The sequence below is a fragment of the Tyto alba genome, unplaced genomic scaffold (genome assembly GCF_018691265.1).
Source record: "Tyto alba isolate M040663 unplaced genomic scaffold, T.alba_DEE_v4.0 Super-Scaffold_10, whole genome shotgun sequence".
Lineage (NCBI taxonomy): Eukaryota > Metazoa > Chordata > Aves > Strigiformes > Tytonidae > Tyto > Tyto alba.
The window spans coordinates 3,061,366-3,078,065 of NW_024881262.1; the positions used below are offsets into that span (position 1 = coordinate 3,061,366).

General features: G+C 37.4%; 1 protein-coding gene across 3 annotated transcripts in view; it reads left to right on the top strand.

The window, feature by feature from the left end:
- SMC4 (structural maintenance of chromosomes 4) overlaps nucleotides 1–16,700 on the top strand; it is a 41,294-nt gene that overhangs the window by 14,488 nt on the left and 10,106 nt on the right. For all 3 annotated transcript variants that reach the window (XM_042793603.1, XM_042793619.1, XM_033005628.2), the window contains exons 6-15: nucleotides 6,190–6,354; nucleotides 7,439–7,566; nucleotides 8,144–8,284; nucleotides 9,196–9,346; nucleotides 10,191–10,355; nucleotides 11,199–11,432; nucleotides 12,037–12,222; nucleotides 13,675–13,836; nucleotides 14,403–14,628; nucleotides 14,720–14,799. In XM_042793603.1, the coding sequence (XP_042649537.1) occupies nucleotides 6,190–6,354; nucleotides 7,439–7,566; nucleotides 8,144–8,284; nucleotides 9,196–9,346; nucleotides 10,191–10,355; nucleotides 11,199–11,432; nucleotides 12,037–12,222; nucleotides 13,675–13,836; nucleotides 14,403–14,628; nucleotides 14,720–14,799 (1,638 nt within the window). The remainder of the gene's footprint in view (nucleotides 1–6,189; nucleotides 6,355–7,438; nucleotides 7,567–8,143; nucleotides 8,285–9,195; nucleotides 9,347–10,190; nucleotides 10,356–11,198; nucleotides 11,433–12,036; nucleotides 12,223–13,674; nucleotides 13,837–14,402; nucleotides 14,629–14,719; nucleotides 14,800–16,700) is intronic.

The following is a 16,700-nucleotide window of genomic DNA, read 5'->3' on the forward strand; positions in this document are numbered from 1 at the left end:
CCCCTAGTTGCACTAGGCTTCTTCTGTGAAGGCTTTGCTCCTGCCCCGCACCTCAAAGGCGGAGAAAATGTAAACAAAAGAAAAGCTTGTATAAAGGATTTGACAAACTTACCCCTACCAACAAAATGTGTGATTTTTAAGCCTGGATTCAACTGATGAAACACTGAAGTTTCACAAAGGCTTCAGGAGATTTCTTGCATTCTACTTGCAACAGTTGAAGTGGGAAAACTGAGACAAATAGGGTGTCCTGCTCTCTAAGGTAATGCCTCACTAAGTTTCTCAGCCATGTGTAAAAACACTGAAGGTTTTTCCAATACGTAGTATTGCATCTTCTAGGCAGTATTTTCTCTAAAACATGAGCAAAACTAAATGTAAATTTAAATTCAGTTAGGTGTTACTTTATTCCACTTTTGAACTTGACTAAGTGTTGAAGAGCTCCACTACCGAAAACCCCTCTAAAAACTAACCCAGAAAAACTTCAACAGAGAATTCCCCTCAAAAAACCACCCAAACTACCCAGTACTCCCCTCAGAGTGGAGTACATGTCCATCTTCTGGATTCCGAGGTAGAAAATTCCCTTGGTACAATATATTTTAGCGTACCCATGCTTTACTGCGCTTCAAAAGTGTTCTCGAGGGTTTGAGTTTTAACAGTCAAAAGTTAGTCCCGTTTCTTAGGTTGTATAGGATCATGCTAAGGTATCCCAAGGTTTTCAGCACTCTATTTTAAAGCTTGAGATTAAGACACCAGAAAGTAAGTGACAACCCAAAATTATGGAAAATTATTTTTACTAACTTGCTGCTGTAATTATTCTGTGGAATGCTAACAAAGTAGATCTGCAAATGTATTTGCAGTTTAGTTGACAAAATTCATTCTGTTGCAAGACACTGTCTTCAGAAGTTATTTTTTTCCTGAATTTTCAGGGATGAGAAGAGGAGGCAGTAATTGGTAAGCAAACATCTTCCTCTATAGGTTCTCCAGAAACAGCTAGTCCTAATGCAGACGAGTTTTTACAACCAAAGAAGAAAGTATTGTTTCTTTCTTCATGAAGAGTTTTAAGGTTGCTGTCGTTAATCTTCCCGTGTCAAAGTCTTTTGTTAGCCCTGTCTCATTTCATACCAGAATTTTAAAATGTAGTCTGACAGCTGTATTTGGAAACTCCATAATTCCAGTTCCAGCATTATTACAGACTGAACTACTATTGTGCACAGCACAAATGACCAGCGTACACCATTTGAGGCTGGATAATGTCGGTATTGGGATTACCACATGATGCCATTCAGGCTTCTTAGCTTTGGAATTAGTGCTTCAGTCCCCAGGCCCTACTCTCGATGTAAAGGAAGGTTGCTGGAACATAACGTTACTGTCTGCCAAGAGCAACAAACAGGAGGTATCTGCAGAAGTGAGGAGTAGTATCCAGTTTCAAGACTAGTGGCAAGAACTGCAGAAAGGCAGCTCAGTGAGTAGGTCAAAACTTTCCTTAATCAAGCAGTTTGATAACCTTGGTTAAAATTGAAATCTTCATATGCCAGAAAGCACTGGATAAACTCCGATTAAAAGCTTTCTTTCCTGAGAAGATCAGCTCTTTTGAGAAATGAATGTGTAATTTTAGAGAAAATAGTAGCTCTAAGAAATGAGGTAATAGTTTAGGGATTTTATTGTCCCACCTCCTGAGGGCTACGTGGGAGGTGAAATCCTTGCCCTTCAGAAGTTTGCTCTAGGAAGTTACATACAGCATTGGAGCATGGCTGTTTAAGCAAGCTGCCTGCCTTGTTAGAGATGTGTGAGTCTTAATGAGAATTTTAGTCTAACGCGAATACAGAAGGGTGCGTGCAATGCTGACTGAAATTTGCTGAATTCTGTCTGTAGTAGATGTCTTACATTAAATGCACAGCATTCCGAAAATAAGTACCCCTAGGATGCAAATAACTTTTACTGCAATGAACACAACTCAAAATAGACCCTTGACTTGGCAGCCTCGTAACATTAAGGTAGTGGTGGAACATGCTGGTGATGTCGCCACTTCTGTCAGTTCAGCAGACACGGCTGGGGGCAGCCGCCCACGGCGTCCTCACGGCTTTGGCACAGCAAGGCCAGGCGCTCCTGGCTAGCTCGTGTTCCGCCACCGCTTCACCCTGTGCTTATGCTGACCCTCTCTTACTCTGCTCAGCTGGGTCGTTGATTTCCAATGGTTCGTTTTATTACGAGCAATTCTTACTCTGGTTTTTGAAGGCTTTTACAATTTACTTGCTTTAAAGTTTTTGCTCTTACGCACAGTAGGAATTTAAACTTAGAAAGTATCTTAAACGTGGCGCTGAAATAATTCACCTCCTCAAGAGTTCGACTCTACAAAGGAAGGTGGAATCTCCAGCTTCCGAGTTCCTTGAAGTTATTTCTCGTACTTCTTAGTAGAGGAAATGGCTTTCAAATGAGAATGGCTCCTGCCTTTTTTATAACTTCGTAACCTGCCATTGAGCAAGGTTTCTCATTTGCCACAGCAGTCAGTTAACTATTGCTTAGAAATTTCTCCACAGATAAACTCAGGTTTTCTATTATAGAATGTACCAACTGTTTTCTGGTAAGCTGAGGCATTCTATAGAAACTGCTATTTAGATGTATGCTCATTCATTATACAGTGTTTGAGTTGACTACCTGTGTTACCAGTGACGTGCCAGCGTCCCAGTGATAACTTCCATCTGATGCGGACGACTTCACACACAATGCAGAAACTGCAGTTGGGTTTGTAATTGCATTTAGAGTTTTTGCACTGAATGGAGAGCCTTCCCCAAACACTCAATGGATATTTGATGCGTTTTCGTACAGTGATTACTTAACTTCTGTGGATGTTTCATTCTTTGTTAGCTGTCTGCCAGTGTTACCAATATCTTAGTGTTGACATCCATTTTGTTTGTTTTCTCAACTAAACAGAGGATTTAATTTTTAAATTTTTTTGTACAGTGTTCCCTCTCCTCTAGTGAATTCATGACTGTGAACTAGAGAAAGATAACTGAGGCAAATAATTAAAGACATTTCCTGCTGGTCTGTTCTGAGACTTAAAGTTTAGGTGTGACAGCTATTTGAAGCATGCCCAAGCATGTTTTCTTTTTAACAAATGTCTGCCTGCTGCCTTCTTAGTTTCACTTTCAAAAATGCTGTCTGTATTTCGAAAGATCTTTTACTAGATAAACGAGCTCTGTTTGTATGTTTGTTTTTTACATAATTAAAATAATGGATTAAGTAATAAGCACACTTCAAAAGTTAGGAAACGGTTAAATTGCTTATCAAATTTTAACAGAATGGAGAGTTATAGAATGTTTTCCCCCTGTTAATCATTGTCATGACTACTTGCAAGAAGAGCAGGTACAACTTTTTCAGCCTCCTGGACCCATTAAAGTATCTGGAAACATTTTCCATTCCTTAATATGCTAACTATAGAGGTGGGCTAAACAGGTTTCTTAATATATTAACTTGCTAAGTAATACAAATACTTAATACTCTTATTATTGAGTTATTATTTACAGTTTCTAAATGTTTTCATTTTTACCCTTGATAAGGAAAGAATCCAAGACTTTAAGTAGGTAGTCCATGTACGTCGCTTTTCATAAGATGAAGAATATGTAGTTCTAAAATTGCTTGCCCACGGTGAAGTAGAGGTATTGTATAGAAAATTGGCAATAGCAAGCCTGTCAGGTTCAATTCATGTGCATTTTCTTCTCATCAGTACTCAATTCACTTCAGCTTTTCAAAATGTTACTGTATGTATGGCTTAAACTGAAGTCACCAGTAATTCCTGGTTGTATGGTGATGTCTTTATATACGGTGTAGACAACCAACCCCCCCCATTTCTTAATTTATGAGGTTATAGAAGTAGCTATAATTGAATTAAATTTCATTATTTATTTACTTTGTTTCATTAAACATATTGTAGTTTTATTTTATTACGCTAGCGAGCTATGGAGAGCCCTCACAACTGCATTATCGTCTTTCTTAGATGGTTGTGACCTAAAGATGATTAATTATATGTAGCCACATCATAAAAGAAGGTGACTTACATTCCTTGCTTGTCCGTGGTTCCTGGGCTTATGTTAAATCCAGGGTAGTTCTGTGGTTTACAGCAGCACCAAACTTGAGGGACATACATGAAGTGTAGAAAGTTCTTAGACTTGATGCTCAACACCTGAATTAAATATCTTTTCTGTGATTGTTTTTTCTTGGATGTAAACAGAGGAAATGCTTAAATGCGAGAACAAACAAAATAGAGACTTATGACAATTGCACAGAAATGTAGGTTACAGTTTCCTACCAGTGAGCAGTATCTTGCTTACAGGTGGTTTTGGGTAGAGAAATCATACTCCAGTGGCAAATGAGCAAATGTGTGATTGGAATTCTATATAATACAACTGCAATTAGTAGAAAACTAATTGTTTGGCTTTTTGAGATGCATAAGAACTAAAAATAAGAGTTGGGTTGTTTTGGGGGTTATTTTTTGGTCTTGTCCAACTGCTGACACTTTTTAGGAACAGCATTTACCAGAAAATAAAAGCTTAGGTGCATTTATCTTCTATAACTTTAAATTTAAAAAACCTCCTCTGTCTCAATGTTTTACTCTAACAAAGGAATTACGTGCAAGAAAGACTTACCTTAATGAATACTAGGTCTTAGTTTGCAAAATTTTCAAGCCTTTGCTTTTTCCCTTTCTACTCAGCCAAATGCTATTTACTACTTGGGAGGAAAGCGTAGGGCCACTAGGTGTCATTGTGTACTGAGTACGGGGAATAAAATCACTCTGGCAAAAAATTCTAATAGCTGCCTTAGCTAATGTTCAGGAGTACCTGACCTTCAAGTTTCTTAAATGGTTACAGGTGTGATTTACAGGGCTTGCCCAGAAACCCTGCCCTTTGTTGACTTCTGTGACTGTCCCTTGTGGGTCTCCAGCAGGCTCATGAACCACCCCCCCTCTGCATGTTCTTGCAAAATTCTGCAGTTTTGTAGGGACTTAGCTGTCAGCTCAAGCTCAACAAGCAGCCAACAATGACAACTAAATTCGTAGCTGTGTCTTCACTCTGTGGATATACGCTTGGGCTTTTTTTTACATACCTATCTTGGATACTGGCATATAAATTTTATTTGGTTTTGTTTTCAAATCTTGCCAGTTCTAAAACTAAATTAAAACCTTTAATCCCATTTTTTATTTCATGTGTTTAAAAATGGCTCACAAAGGCCGATACTGGTACTCTGCACTATTGGCTACCTGTTTTACAAATAAAATGCCTTTTGTTATGCACGTAACTATCCAGGTTTTTGAAAGGTGAATACAGTGCTCTCTATTTAATTTTTGCAGCAGCTATCACACCTATTCTTGCTCCAGATGCCATTTCAATATGTGTATATTGAGTTTCATGTCTTCACCTTGTGATACATGACCCTGTCATTTACAAAATAGGCTGGATTTTGAAACATTTCCTGCTACTCTGTCCCAAACGTAAAGTGATGATAGTAGATCTTTTGTTAGTTAATGATAGCATGAGTAAAATAAAGTCATTGCCTCAGTTTAATCTTTTCTAATTCTTATTTTTTTAAAAAATCAAATTCTTGTTACTATTCACCTTAATTTCAAGTTAATGCTGTACACAAAGGAAAATTAAATGAAGGAAGCCTAACACTTAAAGAACATTTTACTTTTTCCAACAAGGAATTCTCGGTTACATGAATTACAAGTTCAGTTCATCCACTGGACATGATTTTATGCACCGTCTGTTTTCTAAAGAGAACCCTTCAGGGACTTCAATTCTGATTAAGCTACCTAAAGAATATTGGGTGCTACATGAGAGGGCATGCTTTATTCTCTTCTTTTTTAGGTTGGGGAAATTAATTTTGAATCTTCAGAGAAATTAAGCAATGTTTAGACCTGAATGTTGGCTTCAGAAAAGATGCTGCTTTTTTGCGCACGCTCCTTGGGGGAAATTTCTATTCATTTTGATCTTTGTTTTCCCAAATATATTGCTACTCTGAATAGCCAGTGTTTGATTACTGCATTATTTTTTTATAATGCTAGAATATGGTCACATACCTGCATTCCAGAGATGTTTGTATTGTTTCAGAATACTCTTTCCCCCAGCAGGGAGGCGGGGGGCGGGAAAAAAAAAAAAAAGAAAAAAGAAAGAAAACATCAAACTTTTCTTTTCTAAGGGGGAAGTTGAACAAATCTCAATGATGAAACCGAAAGGCCAGACTGAACACGATGAAGGCATGCTTGAGTATTTAGAAGACTTAATAGGATCTGCACGACTAAAAGATCCTATCAAATCTCTGTGTCGCAGAGTAGAGCTTTTAAATGAACTAAGAGGAGAAAAGGTGAGTCTCAGTTTTGTTTGAATGATAAATAAAATTTATAAGCTTGCAGTGTTTCATTATTTGATTTTTTTAGAAAAATTGTTAACATAAAGTCTTGGTTAAAATTTGGCACTTGTCTACAGAAGTACAGAGAAATTTTGAGTTGCCTTTATTGCATCTGCTGTTTCTTCCGATTCTAAAAGAAATGGGCACCAAGGTCAGTTGCCCTTTTTTAAACGCTTAGAATGCTATCAGCTTTTGATTCTCAAAGGTTTGAATTCTTGAGTTGGAACACAGGATTTTACCTGCTGAACACTCTTTGATCATATCTGCATGCGTTAAATGCTTCTCAGACTGGATAGAGAACCGGATTCTCAGTATCTGAATATATCCAGGTAGGGTTTTTTATCTGCCTGACTCCTATTGCTAAATAGCAAAGAGGAGAAGTAGCAGGGAAACCTTTCACATGCTAAGAAAAGGGAGAGAGGAAGAGGGAGGCAGAGCATTGGTCAGTTGATGCGCACACAGCTGTATGAGGATGCTTAAAAATACAGAAAATTAATTGTGACTCGAGGTATGTTGATCTGTTGCAGAACTTGCTTTCACCACATTTTATTTATGCATTGAGTTCTAAAAGTACTAAATAATATCAGAGTTCGTTTTACTTGATGTGTCCTTGCTAAATCCTGTTATGTTGCAGACTTTTTTTTAAAGGCTGGGAAGGAAAACAAAGGAGATGGTTGCAGGAATTAACTTAAAAAGGGGGTAATAAAAAGGCTGAGATATCAAAAATAACATACACGGACTGTCCATGTGTAACTCCTCTTTGTTTCACCTACATCTTCCTTGATTTGCCTGAGGTGTTCCTAGCATCTGTAGGATCCCTTTTTACTGTTGATTTGCTCTAGAAGGACAGTCTGCACTGCAGAAATGGTGATCTGTTCTTTCAGAAAGCTTGTAGCGCTGAATTGCCTCGCAGAGTTAATTGCTGAAGACCATCTCCCCAGGGGACACATGTCCTATGTAGGGTCTGGGGTTTTCCTCCTCATGGCTTTTTCTTCTGTAGCACTAACAGTAAAGTCATCTCTGACTCTGTCTTGTCTAGTTAAATAGAGTTAAAATGGTGGAAAAAGAAAAGGATGCCTTGGAACCGGACAAGAATAAAGCCATTGAATTTCTTTGTTTGGAAAACAAAATTTTTAAAGAAAAGAATTATATATCTCAATACTATATGTAAGTAATTCTCTAAAGTTTTGATTTGGCTTTAATGTGGTAGTGGTGATGACGAACTCTGTTTCTGTATCTCTCTTTAGAAATATTTTGCATTTTGAAGTCTTATCGGTCCTTCAAAATTAGTTGAATGGCATGTGGCTAGCGATTTTTGTTTCAAATTCTGAAGTTAAAATAGAGACCATTTCACGAAAAAAAAAAAAATAAAAAAAACCAAACCCAACACCACCCCCCCACTCCCAAAACACACCACCAACAAAAAAAACCAACCCAAAAACCTGCTTGCCAGCTCTTTACAATGTGAATTAGTCTGGCAAATTAGTATTTTACAGCTTTATACTTAAATTTAGAAAGCAGATCACGTAAAGACTATTTTCATCTGAAGTGTCTAAATTTAGCTTTTCTTGCTGTTCTGTAGTAAATTGTTATGGTTACTCAGTAATTAACATTAGGGTTTAATACTTTTCATCATCACTTTGTTACACTTAAGATTGGAAATATATATTCATTATGAATGTTAGCTTTATGAAAAAAAAGTGGAGTTTTGGGTTTTGTGTGGTGCTTTTTTTTTTTTTCCTAGCTATGACCTAAAGAAACGAATAAATGATATTGAAATGCAGAAAGAAAAAGTTAATGAAGGAAAACAAGGTATTAATCAGAAGAGTAGAGAACTTGCAGATGAAATGAAAACCAAGAATAATGCTTTGAAAGAACTTGAAAAGTAAGTACTTCAGATATAGATTCGTAAGCTTAAGAGTGCTGTGTTTTCTATGTTCTGCATGTGTGGTGTTAGAATTAGCAGGATTTTCAGAGAAAGCTGTGATAGTTGTATTGCAGGGATGGGGGCGGGGGGAAATACCCGAGAAGGCAGAAGTATACATTAGTTGCATGGGAAGATGCTCAAACACAGGCAGCACAGCTGGGTTTTTCAGTAGTTCTTCCACTAAAAACTAAAATTATCTGATGAGCAGAGTCACTTATGGTATATCCGAACATTGCCTGGCATGGATCTTTCACACAAAAATAAATTTTAAAAATTGGCTTGATTTGGTTCTGCAGGTTGCTTCTCTTGGAGAAATCTGGGTTAATACTCACAACGACAATAAGAAAAGGTCTGATTTTTGATGGCTTTTTAAAGCACATACTTTTTTATATTGACTACAAAAAAAAATTGGAGATTATTTCAGGTTTTTAGATATACAACCATGATGCTTAGGTACATGGAGGTTATGTGTTTTTCTCTGGTTTCCTTACGAATCTCTTATGCATAAATCGTGTTTTCCTAAAATTGATTTGTCTGGGTGCTAGTCTCCAGTCCAGCTGCAAGAGTAACCTTCTCATCCTCTGAGATTATAGTAAGTTATTTGTGAGAGATGTGAATTATAAAGTCTATCAAAGAAAAAATAAAATTTCTGAAGATGTATTTAATATTGCTGTTAGTTGACCATTTTCTGATGAAACTTCACTCCCCTGGGGGAAGATACTGTGAATATGGTAAGTATTGGATGTTGCTTTTCACAAAAACTGAATAATATTGGTTTAAATTCTATATGCTTACTTATTAAGCTAAGCCCTACTGACATTTTTTTAATAGGGTGTGGTGTAGATCTTTCTTTCTTTTTTTCCTTTTAGGAAACTGGATAAAATTACAAAGTTCATAGAGGAAAATAAAGAAAAATTTACTCAGTTGGATTTGCAGGATGTTAAACTGAGGGAAAAACTAAAACATGCCAAAAGCAAGGCGAAAAAACTGGGAAAGCAACTTGAAAAGGACAAAGAAAAGGTAGTGTGAACTGCAACTTGATTTACTTAAAGAAGTGTAATTGGTTGCTCTAGATGAGGATATCTGTGCAGCTGGGATAAAGTAGCAAAGGACACCAACTGTACTTTGTGTAAAAAAGATGGAAAAATGTATTTTACCTTTTTTTAATCAGATCTTTTATGTCATTTAAATCACCTAGGGGTTTTGTTTGCAAATCATTTGCTGAAGTAATGCATTATTCTCCATTAAGCCATTGCTCATTGCACATCTTGCTATGGGAGACTGTGGCCAGCAGTCCCAGGCTGTTTCCTGCCTAAAGGCAAAGTCAGAAGCTTTTCTGTTGCTTCTCAGCTCTGTTGGGAGGTCTCAGGGCTTGCAAAGAATCTTTTTATCGAGTTTGAGATTACGGGAACATTGCATGTCCTCACAGTTCCTGCATTTTCAAAATGCGGGTTTTTTTCCTGTTCCCCTAGTTAATTTAGTTAATTTAATGGATACATTTTAGCAAGTTGGTTGTTGCCAGCTCATATAGATCTTAAATCACTCTTTGGATCAAGAGTGGCCTTTTGAAAGTAGGCATTTAAGAATTAAGCCTTATTGTGATTCAAAGACTTGTTATTATGCGTAGAGGTGTGCTCCTACTGCTGCGGCTTGCTTCTCTCTGGATAGGCTCTAGAGTCTTGCAAATAAAATCCAGGCCTCCTGCTAGAGCCACGGTGTATCTTACTCTGTGAAAACATGTGAGCTTCACTGGTCTTACGCTTCCCTTGACTTCCACATAGCCCTTGAAAGGCAGGGTGTAAAGATAAAGCAAAACTGTTTTCTTTCAGTGGGAGAGGAAGTGAAAAGTGTTTTTCTTGCGTAGGTAGAAGAATTGAAAAAGGTACCTTCCAGCAGTGAAACAGTTATCAGCGAGGCCACATCTAAGAAAGAGCTTCTTGAAAAGGCAAAAGAGAAAGAAGAAAAAAAACTCCAACAGGTTTTGAATAGCCTTAAGGAAGAAACAAAAGAAATTCAGGAAGAGAAAGAGGTTTGAACTGTTTTGACTTAGTACACTTGATGTATGAACTGATGTATAGCTTTTACAGTTATGAATGAAATGATCACAAGGTAGTTGTAAAATGCTATTTCATATGACAAATACACTCTTTCATGTGTTAGTTCAATGGAGCTGAACTGGGAAAGCAATTTTGAGTTTTCAGTCAGGGCTAAATCATTCTCATTAAGTTGTCTGCTTTTTATAGTGATCACTTGTCATCAAGAATAGCATTCATATATGTATATTAAATAATTCTACACTTCCGTTATTTGAACACACTTTCATTTTCTTCCATCAGTGTTTTAGCCAGTATGTTACTTAAATAAACAGATTTTGAAATGGTCTGTTTCGAGCCTTTCACACAGCTGTGATCTGTCTTTGAACTAATAGACAACGACTATAACAGTTTGTCGTTGTTGTTGATATTAGCTGTTCAATCACGAAACGCCCAGAGGCTAGAAATTTATCCTGTAAATTTGGGGTATTATTTTCTGTACTTGCAAACATGGTTTCTCCATTTAATCTGTAATTTCGCACAATGTGTAGGGCTCCTCCCAGTTTTAGGTTGAGAAAATGATACAAAGCTTGTATGGAAATGTTCTATAGTAATTCCCTGATGTTCTTTATAATTATAAAAAATACCTGATTTACTTGCCTTGCAGAGCATGTTAATAAATTAAGGAATACTTGTTGTACTAAATGTAACTGGTTTCTGCTGACAGGAGAGCTAGTAAAAGAACATGCCCATTTCCTCTTTTTCATATAGTGTGATTGATGTAATAAATCCCACAGTTGTCTGGTTTTAGTTGTAACATTGTCCTTTTTTTTTTTCAGGGCAGAGAGAAAGACCTTATGGAGCTTAGTAAAGCAGTGAATGAAGCACGTTCCAAGATGGATGTAGCCCAGTCAGAGCTTGATATCTATCTCATCAGTTACAACACCGCTGTGTCTCAGTTAAATGAGGCAAAGGAGGCTCTGAGGACTTCTTCAGAAACCCTTAAGGAAAGGAAAGCTGCTATCAAAGATATAGATAAAAAACTCCCTCAAGCTGAACAGGAATTGAAGAAGGTGAGACTTGACTTTCATATATAATTTCTTTGAGTTACAACAGAATGTTGCAACACAGAAACCAAAGTTCCATGCTTCTTTTTAGCAATAATGGTGAGAATAAAAACTATCTCCACTAAAATAACATTTAAAAGCTATATTCTAATACTCAGTTAACCAGTGAAGTATTTGATTTTAAACTTCTTTTGCGTTAGGCAGATGCTAACGTTAAGCTCTGAAATTAAATCCTAAACAACCCTGCAAAGGAATCGGCTTAAATACCAGAATGAGACATGCCTAAAATAAATAAATGGCTATGTTTCTGAGCCTTCTCTGAATTTTGCTTCTTTCTCCTCTCTCATTCCCTAAAGGAAAAAAAAAAAAAAAACAAAACACACTACCTTGTGGGTTTCATGATTCATCAATTCATAAACTGTCCCACTTGCATCAAAGTGTACTAAATGCTAGCTGAAGTGTATCTAAATACCAGCCATTCTTCTGATAAATGTTTGCCACTTCTGCTTTTCAGTGGCTGGTTTCGTTGCCTACACAATCACGAATCTAAGACTCCCTGAATACATTAGTTTCTGTGAGGCTAAGAGAATGTCTTTCTTTTAACCATTAGAAAGAGAATGAGCTTGAGAAGCTGGAAAAAGAAGAATCAGGTGCTAAGAATCTTGTTCGAGATCTGCGTCAAAAAGTAGAAGAAGCCAAAAGTTCTTTAGCACAAAGTCTCAGCCGAGGCAGAGTGCTTGAGGCTCTGCTTCAGCAGAAGAAATCTGGAAATATTCGTGGGCTATATGGAAGACTGGTAAATTTTAAAATGCTGTTATACTTTTAGTCTTAACCTTTACAGGCACAGGGTGGTGTTTCTGTAATCGAGCAAAAGGTGGAATTCCTCACTTCTCTGGTGCTGTGACTTTGGACAGCAGAGTTGCAAATCCTGCAGACTTGCTACAAATTAAAGAAAGAGGATCGTTGAGGTTCCTCTGCTCAGCACTAAGTAAAGGCAATGGCTTTGAGAAAGCTTTATATTTTTGATAGGCTGATCTTTAAACTAAGTCACTTAGCTGCAGTCTCTGTAGGAATATTCTCAAGCCAAGAATACTAACAATGTCTTGCAAACCTATCCATAAAAAAACATCTTACAGCTTGTATATAACTTAATGTGGAACTGTACACATTTTTTTTGTTTGTTTGTTTGGAACTTTATAAAATTTGGTGATCTCTTTGCTGTTTGTTTCCTCTCATTTTACTTGCATATATGTCAAATCAAAAAGAGCAATATTGTTTCAGAAGACCGAGGAAAACCATGTCATAGCAAAACATTGAGTGTTATCAGTTTTTTTCCAACCAGTGCTGCTTTAAGTTCTAAAAATTTGTGGCTGAGGAAGAGTTCTTCATTCCTATATTTCTACTAGCACTGAACAATACATGTGTATCAGTGTAAATGTAAAAGTGCTCTTTTTGTATTCTGCAATTTTTCTTTTTTCACCACCTGCTCACCCAAGGAGAAGTACCTCTGCTTTGGAAAAAACAGTTTATTTAGTACACATATATTTTTAGAAATGTGTGTATAGATTTGTTTAAAAAGGATGAAGCTCAAACAGCAGCAGACCACTGTCTAGTACAGCTGGCATGTATTTTGTCTCATGCCTCTGTTACCACTTCCCACAGAGGAGTGTGAGGTTAATCTGTTCTGGGATAACTCACAGTTAGCTGGGCACGCTGCTTTTATCTGCAGATACCCAAGAATTTTCCAAGGATGATGAATACTCCTGTACCCACTTTTCAGATCAGTACAGGGCAGCCCACAGCTGTGTAGGACTTGCCGGGTCCTGCCCAGCTGGCTGGGGGTAGAACCATACACAGGGCGCATGAAATGATTTTGTTAGGCCAAAGTACCTCACTAAAATGCCGGCATGTAAAATTGTAACATTTGTCTACAGAAAATAAATCAATGCTACCACGTTGCTCTACCAAAAGCACCGCTTTTGAAGCTTTGAGTGTATGAATTTCTACTATGGGAGCAAGTACATTAGAAATACATAAATAGCAGTGTGCAGGAGAAGCCGCGTGTGGTATTATTTTATGAATTCTAATTAAGGTTTAAGTTCTTTCACAGAAAATTATTTCGTAATTTGTTTTCATCTCATTTCACTTTGTGTGAAGTTTTTGTCATTTATTTCTTAATACCAAGAGAAAACATCGATGCCAAACTAATTGGTGTACTTCTGCCTCCCCCTTGACCCTCAATTATTAGGGAGACTTGGGAGCTATCGATGAGAAGTATGATGTTGCTATTTCATCCTCTTGCGGTGCCTTAGACAACATTGTTGTTGATACAATTGATACTGCACAGGCATGTGTGAATTTCTTAAAGGCAAAAGGAATTGGAGTTGCTACATTTATAGCCTTGGACAAAGTAAGTACTAGCACATCAGCACAAACTTGTTGATTTACCCTAATGTGCACAGTATTAATACTGTAGATGAATAATGTATTAATATGCATGTGTATAAATATGTATTATGTATTAATATATCACGCTGTACATGTATTAATAAAGGTAAAGCTAAAATAGGAAACTTTTTAGTAGGCTGTCGGTACCGTAGAATATTCTACTAGTGAATGGTAACTTTTACTTAGAGAATTACAAGGTTTTTTTAAATACTTGTATGTGTATGACAAATGTTTGGTGTGTCTTTTATATTTTTATATTTAATTTTTTTCTTTTAAACAAAATAACAAACTTAATAATCCAAGTAATATAGTAGCTGTAAGCTAGGAAAATGATGAAAGAGAGCAGTGAGTTATTGGTGAGGTTTTAATTATACTGGAAGTGAGCAGAGATCCCCAAGGAAAGAAGCTTTACTCTTAATTGTGGTACGATTGCATCTGCTTTAAAGCCTTAACATCTCTTAGAATAATGAAATGACCTCGCAGTTTTATCCTAAAGAATCTCTCATTCATTTACTTTTTTTGATGTAGATGACTGTATGGGAAAAAAAAATGCAAAAAATCCCAACTCCTGAAAATATTCCTCGGTTGTTTGATCTGGTGAGAGTGGGAGACGAGAAGATTCGCCTGGCCTTTTACTTTGCATTACGTGATACTCTAGTAGCTGATAACTTGGAAGAAGCTATCAGAGTAGCATTCCAAAAGGATAAAAGGTGGAGGGTGGTGACACTGCAAGGACAAATCATTGAACAGTCAGGTATTGAAGTGCAAACTTATCTTTTCAGCACTTTACAGATGGTATCTAAGCACAACTAGCTCGTTAACTGCTTTTCATTTCAACTCTTTAGGAACAATGACCGGTGGTGGGGGTAAAATAATGAAGGGCAGAATTGGATCCGCAGTCGTAATGGATGTTTCAGAAGAAGAGGTTGGTACATAATCTTAATTAAAAGTGAAATTTCGTCAAAGTTCCTTATGTTTTGGCAGTTCATACACACGTGTGCCTATGTCCTGTGAAATCAGCGTGAGTAGTTAACAAGCTGTCACGCGAGATAAGTTAACAACAATTTCTAGTTCACAAGGTTAGCATGGGTTGTGTTGCTCTGAAGTGCACTTGTTCACAGCCTGGCTATCCTATGCCTAGTATTTAATTTTTAGTCTCCTAGTGCTGCCTTCGAAACTAATCGAGGGCAGGGATGAGAACACGGACGGTGCTGATCGTAAGGACCCGCTGAGCTGCGGGGCAGTACCCACAAACCTCAACAGCAAGAGGAGACAGGTTTGGTCCTTCGTTTGATGCCCATGTAGGATTTGTCAGGGAGTAGCAGAGCTTTTTCCTTCCAGTTTGTATTTCAGGAATGTTTTGGAACATCGAGATACGGCTTGCTTTTTCTCCTGAATTCTTTTAGGTTTTAGTCTGTGGTTTTATTTAGTGCGGATGTAGCCTGTGTCCCTTTTTTCTAGTATCTGCTGCTCAACTTAACCGAGAACGAGCAGCAAAGTGTTAACACCTCTTCAAGAAGACGAGCTCCCCTGTGTCACTGTCAAGTAAACCATGGCTTCTGACATCAGCCCTCTTCCTACAGGAGAATGAACTTTTGCTCTTCAGGAATGAGAGCTGTAAGCCAACACAAGCGTTGAATGTTTGCTTACCACTAAGGACACAGAAACAGTAGTTAGTATTTCTTAGGTGAAAATATTTTCAAATTGGAGAAATTCAAAATCAAACTAAACGTTAAGGTTCTCTCTGTCTGATTTCTCTGCTGGAGGAGATAACCGTGTCACCACCTTTGCTGTCATTGCTGATGTTTCTGCACTTTTGGGGTTTATCCCTGAGGGGTTAAAATGTATATCTGTTCTTCTCTCATTTTTCTTCTGTGTTTTCACCTTCAGTTGGCTTGGAAAACAGGATTGCACTGGCCAAGAAAAAAAAATTCTGCAAACCCTGGAGAGTTTGACATACAACTCTTTTTTTTTTGTCAAGCCTGTTCAGATAATGGTGTACTTTGTAGAGAACTAACGAACTAACCTTGTGGACAAAGTGTTATTGCCCTAGCCTTGTAAAGAGTCAATAAATATAGAAGGCAGCTCATATTTACATCTTGCTAATTAAAGGACTTTGCTATTTCCTGTCTTCACACTTCAGATTTATTCATTGTGAGACAGGCTTATGTACTGTTTTCTGTTTGGCCCATGAGAGATACAGTGGTACTCAATATTAAGATCAGTAGCTGTAACTTAATTTCTCCATTTTGAGGAGGTTTGGCTCTGTGCCTCTGTAGCACACTGGGCAGCTTGAGGTAGAACAAGTACATTCATATCTGTGCCTCTTAGTTCTCTAGATGTAAAGACAGAAAATGGGCTGAGATCTGAAATGTATCCCTCTTCCTTCTGCTCTTGAAGGTGGATTGCAAGACCTGGTCACTTGACCAGTTACTGCCTGGAGCAGCTCGTCTTCTAACACCAGATTACCACAGAAAACAACAAACATCAAATCTTAACTATAGTTAAAATTGCTTCTGGCTTCTGCGGTTTTTGGTTACTGCCTTCGCTACTCTGACTCAAGCTTTTCAAGCTTAATCCAGTTTTTATTTTCTTAAAACCATTCTCCATTTTAAGCTATTTTGACAGGGATTCTTCAGCTTATTTTTCCTTACGCTTGCTCCTCTTGTTTTTCACTATTGTAATTGATCTTCTCAGCAGTCAGACTCCATATTCTGTCCAGCTACAGCAAATTTTCAAGTTTTTACTCCACTTTCTTCTTATGTTTTAAGAGGCTGTCAAGCACGTGAATAAGATCTTGCTTTGTTTTGTAGTGGCGACACCAGG